The sequence below is a fragment of the Halictus rubicundus genome, chromosome 13 (genome assembly GCF_050948215.1).
Source record: "Halictus rubicundus isolate RS-2024b chromosome 13, iyHalRubi1_principal, whole genome shotgun sequence".
Classification (NCBI taxonomy): domain Eukaryota; kingdom Metazoa; phylum Arthropoda; class Insecta; order Hymenoptera; family Halictidae; genus Halictus; species Halictus rubicundus.
In genome coordinates this window covers 8508928-8526774 of record NC_135161.1, presented here as the reverse complement: position 1 = coordinate 8526774, position 17847 = coordinate 8508928, and the positions used below count along the sequence as shown (strand labels likewise).

Genomic DNA, 17847 nt, shown 5'->3' with positions numbered 1-17847 from the left:
AATAGCGAACAGGGAGTTACTTTCTCTATTACAAATCAAATGTTCAACCATACTTTGAGAAATTCTCTACTGCCCAAAACAGTTCTGTAAATCCCAAAAAAGAAGAGCTAGAAATCACAACACAAGAGCTAGAATAATTGGTCAAAATCAAATTCAGAAGGAGAAGAACCGCAGCAAGTTAATAGCGAGCAGGGAGTTACTTTCTTTATTACAAATTACACATCCAACCATACTCTGAGAAATGTTCTGTTACGCAAAACAGTTCTGTAAATCCCTTGAGAACCCCTACGACACAAGAGCTAGAATAATTGGTCAAAATCAAATTCGAAAGGAAAAGAACCACGGTAAAACGATAGCAAGCAGCGAGTTATTTTCTCCGTTACAAAACACGCGTCCAACCAACAGTAAATCCCCTGTCAACCCCTACAACACAAGAGCTAGAATAATTGGTCATAGCCAAGAGAAAAAGAACCGCATCAGGACAATAGCGAGTAAGCTGAGTCGGTTAGCGGGTCGATCATCGTTGTACCATCGGAGAGAGAGGGACGTTTAACCTTATCCTGGTGCTCTGTTTTTCTTTTTCAGCGTATAAGCACGGCGAGCGGGGACGGCAAGCACTATTGTTATCCGCACTTCACATGCGCCGTCGACACGGAGAACATCAAGCGGGTGTTCAACGATTGCCGGGACATCATCCAGCGTATGCACTTGCGCCAGTACGAGCTCTTGTGACTTCGTTCCTGCGGACGTGTCCTGTCAGCAGCGGTTCGCACCACCGGAGTCACGATAACGCTCGGTCTCGAGCCGATCGTGCGAGTCGAGCGGCTCGTGCAGTGGGTGATCTGAAAAACGCGTTGTCGCGTGGTTCGCGACGGGTCGCGCCGGACCCGGTCCGGTACCGGTCCGGGTGCCGATCGATATGGATCCGTGTTGGAGAGGATCGCGAGACGACGCGCGACGCGATCGACGAACGACTACTATTGACAGCAACGACGACGACGACAAAAGACGACGGAGAAGACTTAAGGACAGAGACGATGACAAACACGCATACAACTAACCGTCGATCTTCGCTCTTCCTCGACGGAACGGTGACCCGAGGAGGGAACGTTGATGAGGGTCTCCGGAGGTTCCAGGGGGGTACATCTGTCTCGCTTGCGGAGAACAGCGTCTCTTTTTTGCACAGAAAATCGCTTTACTAACGTCATTGGTGTACAAGCAAACGCCCCTCAAAGCATTCTACTATCGTTACCGATCGTCTACGACAGACAACATCTTCTTTTCTCCCATACCCCCTCCCCTATTCCCCCCACTTTCCTTTTTTTCCGTTTCAATCGCTGATCGACTGACTCTCCCGTTTCAGGCTCGGCGAGGGTGTGCTGAAAGGGGAACACAAAACGTTCGCAGTCTTCTTCTCTTTGTACCGTCGCAGCCCGACGGACGAGACCGTCCGGAGCAGCGGAGGAGATCGACGTTCTAATCGACTGTAACGTGACGGTACGGAGGGAAGCGCGACTGGTACGAACCGCGCGCGATACGGTGTACAATGTTCGTCGCTGAGAAACACGTGCAATTTTACCGATTACCTCGTTAATTTTATTTTTCTTACGCATCAATTCGTTGATAAGAGTGCAAACGAATGGATGGTGCGCTATCGAGTAACGCGCGCCGGCTCTGTTCCCTCGTGTCTGGCACACTCGTCGGCGCGGTCTCTTCTTTTTTTTTGGATTGTCGCGATCGGGATTGTAAGCGTTAACAGCGTTTCCTGAAGACTTAGGCAATTTTCTCCGATGAAAAGTCCCCTCTTTGAACGTTTCTTCTCATTCTTTTTTCTTTTCCCTTTTCTTCACATTCTTTTACCGTTTCAGTTCTCGTACTCGGTTCTTCGAATCTCTATGATTTCTTCCCCGTGTCCACTTCCTCCCCCGTAAACCGAGAAACAACTGTCCTATATGGTCCCATATTGTCCCATACCGTCTCCTCCTCCTTCTCGCCCCGTCCCCCAATCGCCATTTTTTGATTACGATCTCTCTCCGTGTATTTCCGCGAACGAATTAATTTCCCTCGACTTCCGAATCTCGACTTTTAAATCGCATTGGCCCGACCCGTAGGAGTCTCAGCCGCACCTTTTTACAAGAAGAGTATTTTGTGAGATTTTACAGTATTTCGAAGAGCGTTTTAATTATATAACTATGTATCAAATATGTACAGGGTGACCGTCCACAGATTCATGTTTTTATGTGCGTTTTCCCGATGGATCGAGATTCCTCTCACTTTTACGATTATCGTTTTTACCGATTCTTCTTCTTCTTCTTCTTCTTCTTCTTCTTCGTTTCTTTTTTCCATTTTTCGAGAATACGTTCGAATTCGTGTACTTAGGCACACACACGCATCTACACGGACACACTATCACATATACAGAACCATAAACAGAACAACAACAAACAAGCAAACACACACACACACACTGTCGTCGTAGGATAATGTTTACGTATGTAAATCCTGAACTGTGCAAGAGATGTGCCACGTTGAAAGAGGGAAAGAAAGGAAGAGAGAATCTGCGTGTGTACGTGCGAATGTATCTATGTATGCGTGTTTTGTATGTGTGTGTGAAAGAAAGAGAGAGAGAGAGAGAGGGAGAGGAAAAGAAAAAAAAATACTAGAAGAGAGAAACAAAAATTCGTTTTACACGTACACTTTTTGACTAGCGTTTAGGCTCCAAACTTTACAATCAAAGTATGTCAATGTAAATGTTATAAAACATACAGAGGTATAATATGTTGCTTATTTATTCGACTTCGTAATGTAAAGTATCCCGCGTCTCTCGTTTATTCCGAACGAATGCTTTCGTGTCCCGGGGGAATATATACATAACTATATAAAAATAATGAACGACACACTACGAAATTCGTGTACAAAAATTCTCGGGGGCAAAGGGCTGACGAAGGGCGCGCGGAAAGAAATCCCCTCGGACCCGCGTGCACGCGCGCGCGCTCGCCACTGTGTCTGTGCAATTCGATTCATTCACGACGACGCCGTTTGGACACCCTGTATATCGCAAATTACACCATCGAGTTTCCCCATCGAATATTCGCGACGTGATCGTCTACACGCTCGTCGCTTTCTTTCGACTGTTTCCGGTACACACACATAAATACACACACACACACACCGAGAGAAAAAGGCCACCACCCCATAAGACGTTCCAACCCCATGAGGCGGGATCTTCAGGACTTCGAATCGTGTTTGGTCATTTTTAGGAGAAGCTTCGAGACTTGATTTCTTAACGCAATAATTTATTTACTGGAATTTTATCAACACTTGGATATTAATATCCATTTCTGTGAATAGACTGAGGATCTTAAAACAACATTTTTATGAATATTGAAGTAGAAGGAAAATTAATTTTACTCGATGTGAAGCTCTTTTTGATGTACCGAAGTGTTAAAATTTTGCTGCGCTCTACCTATTGTAAAATGTTTATTGGTAAACTGCGGATTTTATGCATTTGTGAGAAAAATGAGTTGGTGCAATTTAAAACAAAAGAAGAACAAAAAGAATTTAAAAATGCTGATGTCTTTGATTTTCAGCTTGTTAGAATTATTTAAGAAAGAACACAGCTTGTAAATGGCTACCGGTTGTCTCGCAACAATTTTTATTTTCTATAAAGATCCGTAGTCTATTTATTAGAGTGATATTCGGGAAGTATTCTTTCTCTCGCTGTGTGCGCGCGTAAAACGTAGACTCGCACCGAGAAGCTGCTGGATCAAACCGCGGATCGATAGATCACACGCGACATTTACTTTCCCGATAGGAAAAACGAAGAAACCAGGTTTCCGAAGGTTTCTGCGACACGACCGTATTTTGGGGGCACTCCGGTCTTGCTATCCTGTTATTGTCCTGCTCCCAGACGTTTCCTATAAAATTCGATCGCTCTTTCATTTTCGCTTCTCTCTCGAACGCTTGTCCTCGCTAGTGCGTCAAAAATCGCAACGTCTAAAGACTAAATTATCACAAAAATTGTCACTCTGCCGTGGATATTTAGACACAGTAATTTGTAAAACAGAAAGTCCTCAGAAATCACTGAAGTATGTTTTGAAATATCTTCAGTTCGCTGATTTATTTGTTTTCAAACTGTTGCAATTGTTGGGCGCAGTAGTACTGTCATTAAGCTGCGGATCTTTGCGCATTTATGGTACCGGTACTTTATTGAATCCAAGGAAGCAGATTATTAATACTGGGCTTATGGTTCTAATATAATTTTGGTTATTGAGATGAGGAACTATTCAACAAATTTATTTCTTTGCGTATATATAAACATTTGGACACATAAATAGCCACTTTCAGTGCTCCGTAACCCTAGTGTTAAGAAAAATCTGTGCGGTCCCAATTTGCAAGGAAACATCAAACAGCCTTATTCACCTGAAGAAGTGTACCAGGAGACAGAACTAAATTCTTCGTAAAACCAAAGTTACTATAAAATATGAATGTACACAAAGCTCCATTTGCATTGACTACGATGAACAGGAGCCGAACAGGAATGTTCATCTTCCGTTGAAGATTCGAATAGGCTGAAACTAATTTGTTAAGTTTCTTTAATCTGTCAATCGCCTTAAATTGTTATTTGTATCATAAATGCGCATGTGATCCGCAGTCTGGTGACAATGATCATGCGAGCGGCGGGAGGAAGAGTGTGTGTGTGCTCGCGGAACGTTCCTCGATTCAATTAACGATCTAGCCGTTGCGTTTCCTGTGTTCACGTTTAGACCAGAGATGGGCACAATTTTCTTCGACTAAGTAGGTAAAAGCGACTAGGCGAATACAGTCATTTGTACAGTATATACATACATCTATATATATATACATATATATATACATATATACATATACCTATTCTATTTTGTAAATTAGACTTCGCCGAGCAGAATGTGCAACAGGTTCTTTCTCCTTTCGTTTGATCGACTTTTTATTCGCGCGCTCGAGAGGATCCTTCTTTCTCTGTCGAAGAGAGAGAGAGAGAGAGAGAGAGAGAGAGAGAGAGAGAGAGTGCGAGAGACACGTTCGCGTGTCCTCGGCACGGTTGTGTGTCAGAAAAATTATGGTGGTAAGAAGAGAAAAGGGTATCAACGTGGTCATTCTCGAGGATCGTACGTCGACGGATTCGTATTCTCGCGACGACACGAGTCCCGCCACCCTCGTAAATGTACTCTCGTGTAATATCAATGTGTAATGGGGCCCGTGTGCGTACATCTATATGTATACCTATCGTACTAATCACATAACCGGCAAGCCATAATATTTATACGCGTTGCGAGGTGTTATTTTTACTGTGCAACTTGTAACAAGAGCGAGAGAGAGAGAGAGAGAGAGAGAGAGAGAGAGAGAGAGAGAGAGAGAGAGAGAGAGAGAGAGAGAGTGAGTGAGAGAGGAGGGGAGGGGGTGGAAGATAGAAGAATTGCATGGATGTGTAGAGAAAGAGAGTATTATTAACTGTCGATGAAACTTCCGTGAATTAATTGTTCACCCAGCACACAGATATATGTATATATATATACAGGGTGTCCTGTAAATTCCCACGCAAACTTGACCGGTCGACGGCTAAAAATAAGATCATGCGAACAGGAAGCGGTTTTATTTGAAGCTGGGGAACGGCTCGCGGGGGTGCTTACGGGGCACGCCCCCTATGGAAAATCGTTTCTCGTGTATGCCAGCGCGTGTGTGGAAGGGGTACGATGTTCTCACACGTTTTCTTTTCGTTTCTCTCTCCTCCGAGGGCTTCTTTCGCGATAGAGACCGCTACGTCCCACCGGAAAACGGTGGAACGGTGCGCTTAGGGTTGCGGCGTCACGTGAAATCGTTTGGCCATTCTCCGTTTCGATACTTCTGTCACCTAACATCGTCGCAGTATCGCCTTTACCGATTACGCGTGCGTTAGAACGCGGCTGGAAACGATACTGTCGCTCTCGGCCACCGGAACGCGGAAATCGACCCTGCAGAGGCACACTCCGTTGCTCGAAAATTCTACAAAAATCACCCAAAATACTTTCAACTGTCTACTTCAAGCCTACACCGTGCGTTTGTTCGACAGAGATTCAGGAACTCTCGTATTTGCAATTATTTGGTCCGCTGTCGAGCGTCCATCAAGAAAAATCGGCACGCAGCGGATCCTTGCATGACTGCAGGGTTGAAATTCAGAATTGCGAGTCCCGTCGACGTACCAGGCGAGAGACCGACTTATATAATAACGATTCACCGAACGATTTGCGTGGCCACGATTATTTACCGGACTGCAGATTTTTATGCGAAACGCCGCACCGAAGTTACGTTTTCTTCGATCGCTCGGATACTTTACAAAATTGAATTTATTTTCGTGAGCGAGAACGGTGCATGAAAATCGGCAGTCCGTTTACAAAACGTATATACATATATGTATGTGTGTGTGTGTATATACGCCGATCGCACAAGTTTTCCTTTTCTTTGTACGTACAATGTACCAGAGGCATGTGAATATGTACATGTGAGAGCCGAGCGGTGCAAGTAATTATTATTATTATTATTTTGATTTGTAAATACAACAAACGGCAGGTTCGTGCAGACACACGGAAGCTTCGAGCCCGTATATCGGTACACGATTTTGTACGGAACACTTCTTTCTCCTTGTGTTCAGTGTTCGAAAGAGAGAGAGAGAGAGAGAGAGAGAGAGAGAGAGAGAGAGAGAGATTTATGGCGTCGTAGCGCTCTGAGCGTGAAACCGGTACCAGAGAAAAACCGAGAAACCTGTCCGGTGTGGTTCTGCGCTCGTTCGAACATTGTCCGCGAGCTGGACAATTGAGAAAATTACAAGAAGTATACACGCGCGGTGTGCCCGCGTAACTCGCCGTGTTCGCGTTTATGTTAAGGATACAGAGTCATTTATTGTGATCGTCTTATCGTTACACTGTTATTCGATAAAAAAAGAAAAAAAAAAGAAATAATGAGAACAGAAGAAAAGAGAGAGAGATTGTCTTTACACAGTCGGACTTTCATCGACCGCGGCGTGGTCATTGTCGTTTTTAGTCATCGTCGGCGTCGGTACGCGCCGCTGCTTCATCGTCATCATCGTTCATACCTGTCTCGTTCGTACTATTGTCGCGATCGTGGCTCGCATATTGCTGCAATTGCTGTTCCGAGGGAAATTAGGCTCGTTCCGTTTGATCCGTATGCATGCGTAGATACACACTGCTGTTCGTAAGTATTTGGTCATTGTCCTCGTCACTTTCGGAGCAATCAATGGTAATTCTTTTTGCATATGTTCGTTTTCGAGTGAACTATTATTCGATGTTTTATTTATTATAAGACGATGCTAGACGATCGCGTATCCATTGTCCAAGATGAATGTGAATGTCTACGTGAATGTCGACTCTCGGATCGTGGGTCGATACTGACCCAGTCTCTCAAAAAACATCATCCGATTGTACAGCTTGTAGCGATAAAATTGAATGGATGGATAAAATTCGATGAGACGCAATAATATCGCTAAAAAAAGAAAGAAAGAAAGAAGTTATTATATGTATTATAAGGGTCTCAGTTGACCCGAGCATCGCCTGTACATCATTCATTCACGTGTATGTTTTTGAAATCACTATAAAACAAGACCAGTGAACATAGTTTCCTTGAAAGAATTTTCCAAATAATTGATTACTTTATAGTTGCCAAGGAAGTGTACCGTAATTGTCCAAATACGTATGAACAATGTGTATTTAAACGGCTGTACATTACGACGATGTGCACCGGCTTGTACACATTGACGAGCCCTTTGTCATCCTGTTGATGTTATTACAAAGTTCTAATTGACGATATATCTCGGCTCGTTCTCTCTGAAACTTTGTGGATCGTGTTTTCTTGTAATTAATCTTGCAGCAAATGAGCGACGCGCGATCGTCGTAAAGCTATTTGTCTCACCTGTCGACCAGCAACTTCGCTAATCAGCGAACCAACTGGCACCTCTCTTCTTCACTCGGTCCTCGTAGAATTTCGAGTCGCGGACTGGCAATAAGTTCCATTTGTATCTTCGATCTGTAACGTCCGCGATCATATCGGTGATTCCGGATGTCTCCCGATTGTGGATCGTGCCTTTCTCATGTACTTCTCTATTTGTCGATTGTTTCCGTTGGTTCTCTCCGTGTTTCGTCGAGGATTCAAGGTCGCCGTTGATTGGACAGTCTCGGGACGGTCTTACGTCGCGTCAATTAACCTGCACGAGTCTACTCGTCCGGAATTGTGTGCCAGCGATGGCACAGCTGAACATTGGTAGCTAACGTAGGAATTGTGATCTGCTCGGTGGGTGTTGGTCACGTGCTCATTTTTGTTGCTGTAAGGTATAAACAAATTTGATCGGTCCGAAAATTCAGTCACTCCTCCTCTTAATCGGATCTTAAACCTGTGCTCACAGATTGTCTTCAGGATCCTCTGTCTCGAACGTGAGATCGCTCGGATGAAAATGAACGAACGGCAGGCGTGGGCGGAGATTGCCCCCTGGGGCACCGAGACCACACCCTCTTGGGACATCCTACGCAGAGAAAAAGAAAAAAGACGATCTTCCACCTTTTCCTCTAATTTTCCCTGAGGCGTCGCTCCAGGGGGCAATGCAGAGCTCTTCGGGGCAAAACGCACTTATTTGTAGCTCTCTTTGAACTTGGAGCTGCGAGACCACGCCCACTTTAGCCACCCTACTCGGAGAAACAGGAGAAAAGACCATATTCCACCTTTTCCTCTGATGTTTCCTAAAGCATCGCTCCTGGGGGCAATCTAGAGCTTTTCGGGACAAAACGAACTTATTTGTGGCTCTCTTTGAACTTGGAGCACCGAGACCACGCCCACTTGAGACACTCTACACAGAGAAAAAGGAGAAAAGACGATCCTCCACCTTTTCCTCTTATTTCCCCTGAGGCGTCGCTCTCGGGGACAATGTAGAGCTCTTCGGGCCAAAACGCACTTATTTGTGGCTCTCTTTGAACTTGGAGCACCGAGACCACGCCCACCTGAGCGACTCTACACAGAGAAAAAGGAAAAAAGACGATCTTCCACCTTTTTCTCTGATTGTTCTTGAGGTGTCGCTCCTGGGGGCAATCTAGAGCTTTTCGGGGCAAAACGCACTTATTTTTGGCTCTCTTTGAATTTGGAGCACCGAGACCACGCCCACTCTAGCCAATCTACACACAGACAAAGAAAAAAGGACGATCTTCTATCTTTTTCTCTGATGTTTCCTAAAGCATCGCTCCCAGGGGCAATCTGAGACGCTCCAAGGGCAAAGAGTGCTCATTGTCCATGCCTGTACGACGATTAGTGCTATTTGAACACCTTTCCAATCCTCGGATCATGTTCGCCGGGATCCAAATCGCGTTCGAAAGCCCTCGATCCTCAATCGGAGGAAATGGCCCTCGCGAGTTCGGTTCGCGAGCTGGGCCAGTTTGCTCCGAGCAAGAAAGACTTGGAGCAGGCATGGGCAGAGATTGCCCCGTGGGGCACTGACCTCTGGCTCCGTAGAAGTCGGGGGGCAACTGAACCACGCCCACTCGGGGCAATCTGCAGAAGAAGGGGACAGTGAAATATACGTGTCTCTTCCTATAACACTGTTTGCTCCCACGGGCAAAAGCACGTTGCCCATGTCTGACATAGAGTTTAAGGTTCGACGAGAGAACCAGCGTATCCTAAGCAGACGCTTCGTGGCCATTTTTCATAAAAATGGTGGCCATTTTTTATAAAAATGGCCAGACTCACCTCGAAAGGTGAGAGCCACGTATTGTTTAACAAATTAGCGACAAGCGAACAAAGTGGCTGCCGAACAGAGGCGATTTGGAGGGCGGTGGACACCGAGGGCAAGATGGCCGACCGGAAGTCGCTCGAAAAAACAGGAAGTAGCAAGGGAAACGTGCGCGAGATCGCTCCGACTCAAACTGTTCGCGTGTAAATGTATTTTCCACATGTAATAGTCCGATGGGGGAAGAGAAACTGAGAGAGAAAACGGTTCTCTCTTACTCTCCCCCTCTCTCTCTGTCTCTCTCTTCGGCTCGTCAATTAATTAAACGTCCTCCACCACCCAAGGCCCGTGGTTCTCTCCCCCATTTAATAAATCATAAGAAACTCGTTGTTGCGTGTCACTTAGAAAGTATGTTTAGCAAATGACTCGAAAGAGAGAGAGGGAGAGGGGGGCGGGGGAAAAAGGGGGTTGGAGTTTATTATCAAAAAGAAAAGAGAAATGTCAAGGAAGAACCGTGGTCGAGCATTAACAAATTAACGCTCGACGAATTAGCGTTTAAAACGGTGGGGGAAGTCGAGAGAGGACAGATCTATACGTGATGTAAATGAATAATAATAATAATATTATTAATAATAAATAATAATAACGGAACTCGAGAAACTCTGTTAGGAAATGAAAAATTAATGTTGCCCGCCCCACGGTCTCGCGTGTCTCGACTTTCTCCGTTTGTTTATCTCGTTTTTTCTCTTCTTTCGTTGTTTCTTTACCCGAAAAAGACTTAGAACGTTTCCAAAGTGCACAATAACTAAAAGTCAACATACACACGCACACACACACAAACACATACACACACGCTGTCACGTTGCGTACGATGCAATCAAACGAGAGAGAGAGAGAGAGAGAGAGAGGGAGCGAAAGAAAGAGAGAGATGAGTTTAATTAGAAGAATAATAGGCGAACGAGAGTATTGATCGGACGTGATCGTTCAGTCGCTATTAAAAGCGAGAATCGTGGGGCGGATTATGTAGTGTATATGATAAATTGATATACATAAAAATACATGAATAAATATATATATTATATATATGTTATATATATTATATATATATTATATAAATATGATTTACCGAGTTAAATGCAGTCGAGAAAACCGACTATGCGCGTATGTGAGCCAAGAGTGCGCCAAAGAGAGAGAGAGCGAGAGCGAGAGAGAGTGAGAGAGAGAGAATGCGAGAGTATGCGTGAGAGAGCGCGAAAGAGACGAACGATTGTAAATGTGTTTTTAGATTACAAGAAGTAAGAAGAAAAATATTTCATTCTCATTCTGTGATGACTGTCTGAATATGATGAAGAAAAAAAAAAATAATGAAACCAAGAAACTATAAAATGTTTTCATGAATCTAATGCTGATTAAATCGATTCAGTTTAGCGTATAATTAATGGGAGATAATGTGGTTCGAGACGAACCGCGCACACTATTTGAGAGAAGAGCAGAGGAATGCACGTACTCTGATTTATCTGAATGCAGAGAGAGGGAGAGAGAGAGAGAGAGAGAGAGAGAGAGAGAGAGAAATGGTATGATTTGTACACTGTATAACTTTAGTCGTTTACTATTGATTTCGAGAAATGTGTATAAATTATTATGTGTAATTAAAGAAAAATCATTTAGTAAATTCTAAGAGTATATGATATATATATATGAATATATAGATATATATACATTATACTCTAAATACAAAATTCAGATCATAAGGTGCGCGCGTGCGCGTACATGCACATATACAAGGGAGAAGGAAAGTTAGAGAGAGGGGGAGGGAGAGAGAATGCGGAAGGAGAGGAGAGATACTGTGAAAAAAAGAAAAAGAAAATGAAAAGAAAAAATTACAAAAAACCAAACACTGCAAGGCCACTGTATTATACATTTGTGTAACTGAAATAGCGATGGTACAATTATGAAGATTATAATGATACAATAAACACTTGCCGTATGTCTTATATACACAAACGCGAATGTTATTTTGACGGTCGCGTATCATAGCAATCGACGGGTTTCCAAGTTTCTGCGAAACGAGAAGCTGAGGACCAGGGTAATGTCCGACGTGTCAGAAACACATGATTTTATATTATTTGTAAACGAACCTCTTATATATTATATTTGAAAGTATACGTTATTTATAAATACTCCGAAGACTATTCCATATGCCGAGCAACATATTGGCAATAATCAATTGATTAGCATATCACGATTCATCTTAAGGTAGAAAAAACAAACGGCAGGCCTTTAGCAAATCCGAAGCGCGTTAATTCGCTGCAGCGGCCATGTGTCTCTTCAAGTATAGCAATTGCGACTTGGACTCCAACGATGATAGTTGTGACACGTACGGGGCCATTTGCTGAACGTGGTTCTGGTAATTCGAACCTGTAATATTCGACGCATAGCATGATTCAAGCAATTCATAATTTTTCATGGAATAGAATTTTGTGGCTATAAAAATTGTCATCAAAATAAATATAGTAAATGGCGCTAGATACAAATCATACGGAGAACAGTACGTACCCATATTGGACCTTTTTTGACCGTACGTGACCTTCCCGTCGAAGGCATTTAGGGGAACCTTGATGTCAATGCCGACCTGCTGAATCGTGACGTTCAGGTGATCCTCGATATCAGCTAGATACTGAGAGAACAAATAAAACATTTTTGGTAAATGGTAGAGAAGGGACTTGAGACGCAGAAGTATAATCACTTACGGTCTGCTCATTGTACCAAACACAACAACCACCCTGATCAGTTAGAGTAGTGTTTTGACAATTTCTTCCGCGGCTAGGACACCATTCACCGTGGTACCATACTTTTTCAGGCACTTTGCTGACCAGAGAAATGGCCAGACCCATTCTTTCGGCTCTACCAACTCTTCCTATACGGTGTACGTAGTTCGATTTCTCATCTGGCAGGGTAATGTTGATCACTGGAAAAGAATTCGCCTGTTTAATTATCATACTAAGCTGTTGCAACCCTGCAATACACACTGAAGCATTCTTGTATATAGATTAAATCACTAGGTTTACTAGGTAGCTTTGGACAGTGTACCTGAGAGTATTCTAGAAAAATTTTACAAAGAAAACAGTGTGTTTTTGCAAGACGAAGTATTAATAATATTATTATATACGGACTGAAAGGTAGCCCTGTGATATCCAGCCCCCTAGCAGCAACGTCAGTACAGATCAGGAACTTCACTTCCTGTTTCTTGAACTTCTCCAAATTAGCTTTACGTTCTGGAGGTTTTCTGTCCCCATGAAGACACACGCAAGAGAACTGGTTCCCTCCAGTCTGCTTCAGGTATCGTTCCAAGTTGTCGCAGTCTATCTTCGTTCTACAAAAGATTATGGCTCTGTCCATATTATGTTCCTTAATAGCACGAACGCAGTATTCTCCCTTCAATATCTTCACAGCCTCCGATAGGGTCTCTGTAAATACGTTTCATTGTAGAATCTTAAAACGGGGACAAAATTTTCAGAAAAATATTCTTCAACTCCACCTGGAGTGTTGCCACCAGCTCTTATGTTGTCTCTCGCGTGGACACCATCGGTTGGTATGTGTGTCCTCAAATTATGCCAGGTCTTGTCCTTCTGAGGGTCTACAGTTACTACAACGTGATGCACTGTCTCAGGTACTGCGTCTTCGCCCTTCAAATCCACCCACGTTGGGAAATGCATCAGTCTTCCGGCCATGTTTTTCACTTCGAACGAATGCAGCGTGGCTGAGCACACTATCATCTGCAGGCGCTTCCCGTCGGACGTGATTTTAGGAATTTGTTTGTGTAGGCGATCGATTAGGTTACTGTATCCTTGCTTGAGCAGACCGTCGGCTTCGTCCAGGATGAAGAATCTGGAGAACGGGGAAATTTAATGGTAAGAATTACTATTCGGTCAACGTGTTGATGACGGTGAGTATAGATCTGTTCAACAGTAAGTATAAGCCCCTCCTTATAAAGGTAGCTCAGTGATACCTGCAATGAGTTAGAGACAAGTAGCCGCCTTGAATCAGATCTTCTAAACGTCCTGGCGTTCCAACTACTATATCTACGCCAGAATTCAATACGGATATCTGTTCCTTCACACTGACTCCACCGATAACTAATAATTCCTTGATGATAGGATCTTTCAAGTACTTCTTGAACTAGAATTTAAATATTACTTGAAACAAGTCTTTGAGACAATATTAGGTCAGTTCAGAAGTTCATACCCCATTCCTTGTATTCTAATACGAAATCGGGTACGAACTTTTGTACTGACTTAATATTATTGATTACTGTTGAGTATTGACATACTTTTTGGATTTGATTAAAGGTTTGCTCAGCCAGTTCTCTAGATGGCTCTATGATTATGGCCTGAGGAGCATTACACTTTGGTTTGCCATCGTCCTTGCTTCTGGCGCTGCTGCTATTCATTGGATTTTCTTTTACAAACTCTTTAGAAGCAGAAGCGAGAGCTATATAATCGCCAGAGGGAGCATGTTTGAATGGCTGTGCTCCAAAATTGAAAGACATCTCTGCATTCTTTAAGACGACAGCTGGGTAATATGTCTGGGACTTTTGTTGCGCGTTTAGGGTGAATGCTGTACCCAGATTGACGCCGTTCTTCGTGTAACTAATTTCTCCCTTGACTAGATCCAAGTAACATCCAATCACATCGTGCATGCCGAAAGCTTCGCCGTAATCTGAGAATTGTTTTGCATTGGACTTTTTACCAGTCCCTCCGAAACCGAAGCCAAACTTGTCCGTGCCCAAGTCCAAGGTAGCCTGTGAACACATTTATTGTTGTAGGTGATGAGATCTTTACTGATTAAATTATGGTAGTGTGAATGATTCGGTGCTCACCTGAGATGTAGACCAACCAACACGGCACAGACCTTCGTCGGTTACTATAGCTTCGAAGAAGTACTTCTTATTGCCCTGGACTCCTTTATTCGCTCGACAACCGTGCCACTCTTTCTGTTCACGGCTCTGGCATCTCAAACCGTCTGGAGTTACCGCCAATGCTGAGCCTCTATCGAATAAACTTAGGGCCCAATGTGTAGCTGTAAATTATTAATAAATAAACATGTTTTGAAAGCTATTATTATCGATATATGAAACCCTTACAAGCTTGCGATTGTGTTGCCGCAGAACTAGTTGCTTTCCCAGATTCAAAGTCTTTCAGAGTTTCCCATACTATTTGTATAACGGGCAAACAGAAGGCACCAGTCTTTCCACTGCCAGTTTCTGCAGCCATTAACACATCTCCACCGCCGAGAATTAGCGGTATTGCTTCAGCTTGCACGTCTGTTGGCAATCTACAATTTAAATGGCAAGGTAAATCCAGGTTCCAATGGTTGCTCCAATAAAATCGTGAAGTAATTTATTATCTGCGTAATGTGATTATTCTATAATATTCTGGGCAATACGTACGTCCATTCCAATTCGTCAACTGCAGTGGCAATTTCTCCCTGGACACCCATTTCTGAAAATAAAATATTGTATAGAAGGCTTTGACAGTCGGGTATATCGTTGACAACACGTTGCGTTTGATTTGTACAATTACACGAATATTTACCCTCAAATGCTGCCATTTTTGCGAAACGATGAAGAGTTTCTTCTTGTTAGAAAAATGTTAACAACAATAAATAAAACAATTTTGCCGGTGATTTTGCCAATGCCATTCACTGTCGTCAATATGTGATGCAATTCACTGCATTTTCCGCTACGGTCTCGAAAACAGCAGCGCTACGCTGGCGCCATCTATGGTGGCCGATTTTGGAACTAATTTCCCTATCCCTGTAATGAGTAAGACAAGGACAGAGATAGTGTGCGATAAGGACAGCAAATGTCTCGCTCGTGCCACCTTCCTTTCTGGCGCGCTGCTAATCCCCGGATAGGTATCAGGAGCACATGATGAGCGAGGAGGTATCCGACAAGGACAGACTTATGCGGTTTACAGAGAGAGAGGAGGACAGATGCAGAGCTCCTCTATAATCTATGACGTTCACAAATATTTTATTAATTACTAGCTTCTCATTAATGATTCGTAAATATTACAACTTGGAGAATATAGAGCGCACCTTCAACTAGTTTCCCGTATAGTTTCTAGTTGGATTCTGTGTCCGATTAAATAGTTATTAACAATTATTTCCACCCGTGTCCTAAAATTACGTTAACTAAATTAACAGACGTACAGAAAGTAATTAATTTTTCAACTTCAGAGGCTTAGTTGATGAATTTTTATGATTGAAGAATGTAGAATGAAGCATTGCCTACATTCTCATTTCAGTTTTGTGCAGGTTTGATGCTTAATTTGTTAGTAATTAACAAATATCGGAAATGTATCATGTTTCCTGTGTCTCTCCTTGTCTTGCACATTAAGGAGATTGACGGAGCAAATGATCTCTGCAAAAATCGCTAGTAACTAACTGATCAGAAACAATTTGTGAATATTAGCAATCAGAGAATGTGGAATGAACCTTCGTCAATCTTCGTGTATGATTTTTTAATGGATTTGGTTTCGGAACAACAAGTTATTAACAATTATTCAAAGCCTTGTTCTAAGCAAACGCCAAAGGTTTGTACAGATGTTCAGTTAACAAATAATTTTGCAACTTTACAAACGCAATTGTTGCTATTTTATGGCTAAAGAAACATTCCCGGACCCTAGGCAAGATTCCTATAACAATTTAAAACCGTCCTGCTTTATTGTTAATCTGTTTTTAACCATTTTTGGCGGGCGCGTTTATTTCTCTAGTACCTCCAACGCTTCACCGCTAGATGGCGATAGCGTTTCTGTGCCCGTCGCGGGGCTATTGTTTAAACAATCGCAACTAACAATTATTATGGGAATCTAGGATACGTGTTGCATGTACTGAGTTACCATGAACCATTTGCGACTAAAAACATTAATGTTAAACAATTAATTCCCGAGATTTTCAAGTTACAAGGAGAACCCGCTCGGTGGCGCCATCTAGGGTGGCGGATTTTGGAACTAATTTCCCTATCCCTGCAATGAGTAAGACAAGGACGGAGATAGTGTGCGACAAGGACAACAGATGTCTCGCTCGTGCCACATTCCTTTCTGGCGCGCTGCTAATCCCCGGATAGGTATCAGGAGCACATGACGAGCGAGGAGGTATCCGACAAGGACAGACTTATGCGGTTTACAGAGAGAGAGAAGGACAGACGCAGAGCTTCGGTATAATCTGCCAAGTTGGGGGAAAATTAACTAATATCTTATTTATTATTAAAGATTCATAAATATTTGCGATTGGAAACTGTAGAATAGACCTTCCGCTACTTTCACATGCAATTTTTCATTGGATTTTATTCCGAATTGAAGAGTTATTAACAATTTTTTAAATACTTGCCCGAAAATAACCACAGTTAATTTGACAGGTCTCCCGTAAATAATTAATTTTACAACTTTAAAGACTTAATTGGTACATTTTAATGAGCAAAGAATCGAGAAGGAATTCTTGTCTACATTCCTGTTGAGGTTCTGTGCTGATTTGACGCCTGGTTAAATAGTTATTAAGAATTTTTTGAGAGGAGGTATTTCCTATGTCTCCGTCCTTGTCGCACACTCTATCGCACCTTGTCATACACATTGTAGGCATTAGGTAAAGGAACTGGCCATGCAAAAATTGTTAGTAACTTGTTAATTAGGAATAATTCAGGAATATTTGCAATCGAAATATATAGAATAGACCTTCAGCAACTTTCACATGTAGTGTTTGATCGGACTTTGGGTTCTAATTAAATAGTTATTAATGATTATTCAAAAGCTTGTTCTCTTATAACCTCAAATAGTTTGATATGTCTGCGATAAATAATTAATTTCCTTACTTTACGGTTATAATTAATGAACCTTTATGATTAAAGAAACCATAATGAAAGCCCAGTAATATTCTTATCATAATTATAGACTGATTTAGTTTGTCGTTAAATAGTTATTAACAATTTTTCGAAAGCTTGTTCCGTTTACCTATCGGCTGCCATGTGTAAGACAAGGAGAGACAGAGTCTGCGACAAGGACAGATACATAAGATATACCTCCTCCCCAGAAATTTTTAATAACTAATTA

At 42.6% G+C, this 17847-nt stretch overlaps 2 protein-coding genes and 1 long non-coding RNA gene across 3 annotated transcripts in view; 1 reads left to right on the top strand and 2 right to left on the bottom strand.

Annotated features, from left to right (window-relative positions):
- Galphas (G protein alpha s subunit) overlaps window positions 1–2634 on the top strand; it is a 37954-nt gene extending 35320 nt beyond the window's left edge. Inside the window, exon 10 of the mRNA XM_076799797.1 lies at window positions 586–2634. Within this exon, the coding sequence (XP_076655912.1) occupies window positions 586–732 (147 nt within the window). The 3' untranslated portion in view covers window positions 733–2634. The remainder of the gene's footprint in view (window positions 1–585) is intronic.
- On the bottom strand, window positions 1841–10950 carry LOC143360712 (uncharacterized). The gene is made up of 2 exons (XR_013083322.1): window positions 8836–10950; window positions 1841–8514 (listed from the first exon to the last, which is right to left on the bottom strand). It is a non-coding gene; the product is annotated as an uncharacterized LOC143360712 (long non-coding RNA).
- Window positions 10951–11616: 666 nt separating this feature from the next.
- Window positions 11617–15493, bottom strand: Ddx1 (ATP-dependent RNA helicase Ddx1). Its single transcript, XM_076799790.1, has 11 exons — window positions 15334–15493; window positions 15189–15240; window positions 14883–15073; window positions 14619–14818; window positions 14070–14540; window positions 13749–13918; window positions 13278–13627; window positions 12913–13206; window positions 12490–12707; window positions 12296–12416; window positions 11617–12157 (listed from the first exon to the last, which is right to left on the bottom strand). Exons 1-11 carry the CDS (start codon window positions 15347–15349, stop codon window positions 12039–12041), a joined length of 2202 nt encoding a protein of 733 aa, XP_076655905.1. The 5' UTR covers window positions 15350–15493; the 3' UTR covers window positions 11617–12038.
- Window positions 15494–17847: the final 2354 nt, after the last annotated feature.

Coding starts and splice junctions, on each gene's coding strand:
- Ddx1 (XM_076799790.1), bottom strand. Junction 14,819..14,882: donor GGCAACACAATCGCAAGCTT/GTAAGGGTTTCA, acceptor AATAATTTACAG/CTACACATTGGGCCCTAAGT. Junction 12,708..12,912: donor TATCACAGGGCTACCTTTCA/GTCCGTATATAA, acceptor ATTCTTTTCCAG/TGATCAACATTACCCTGCCA.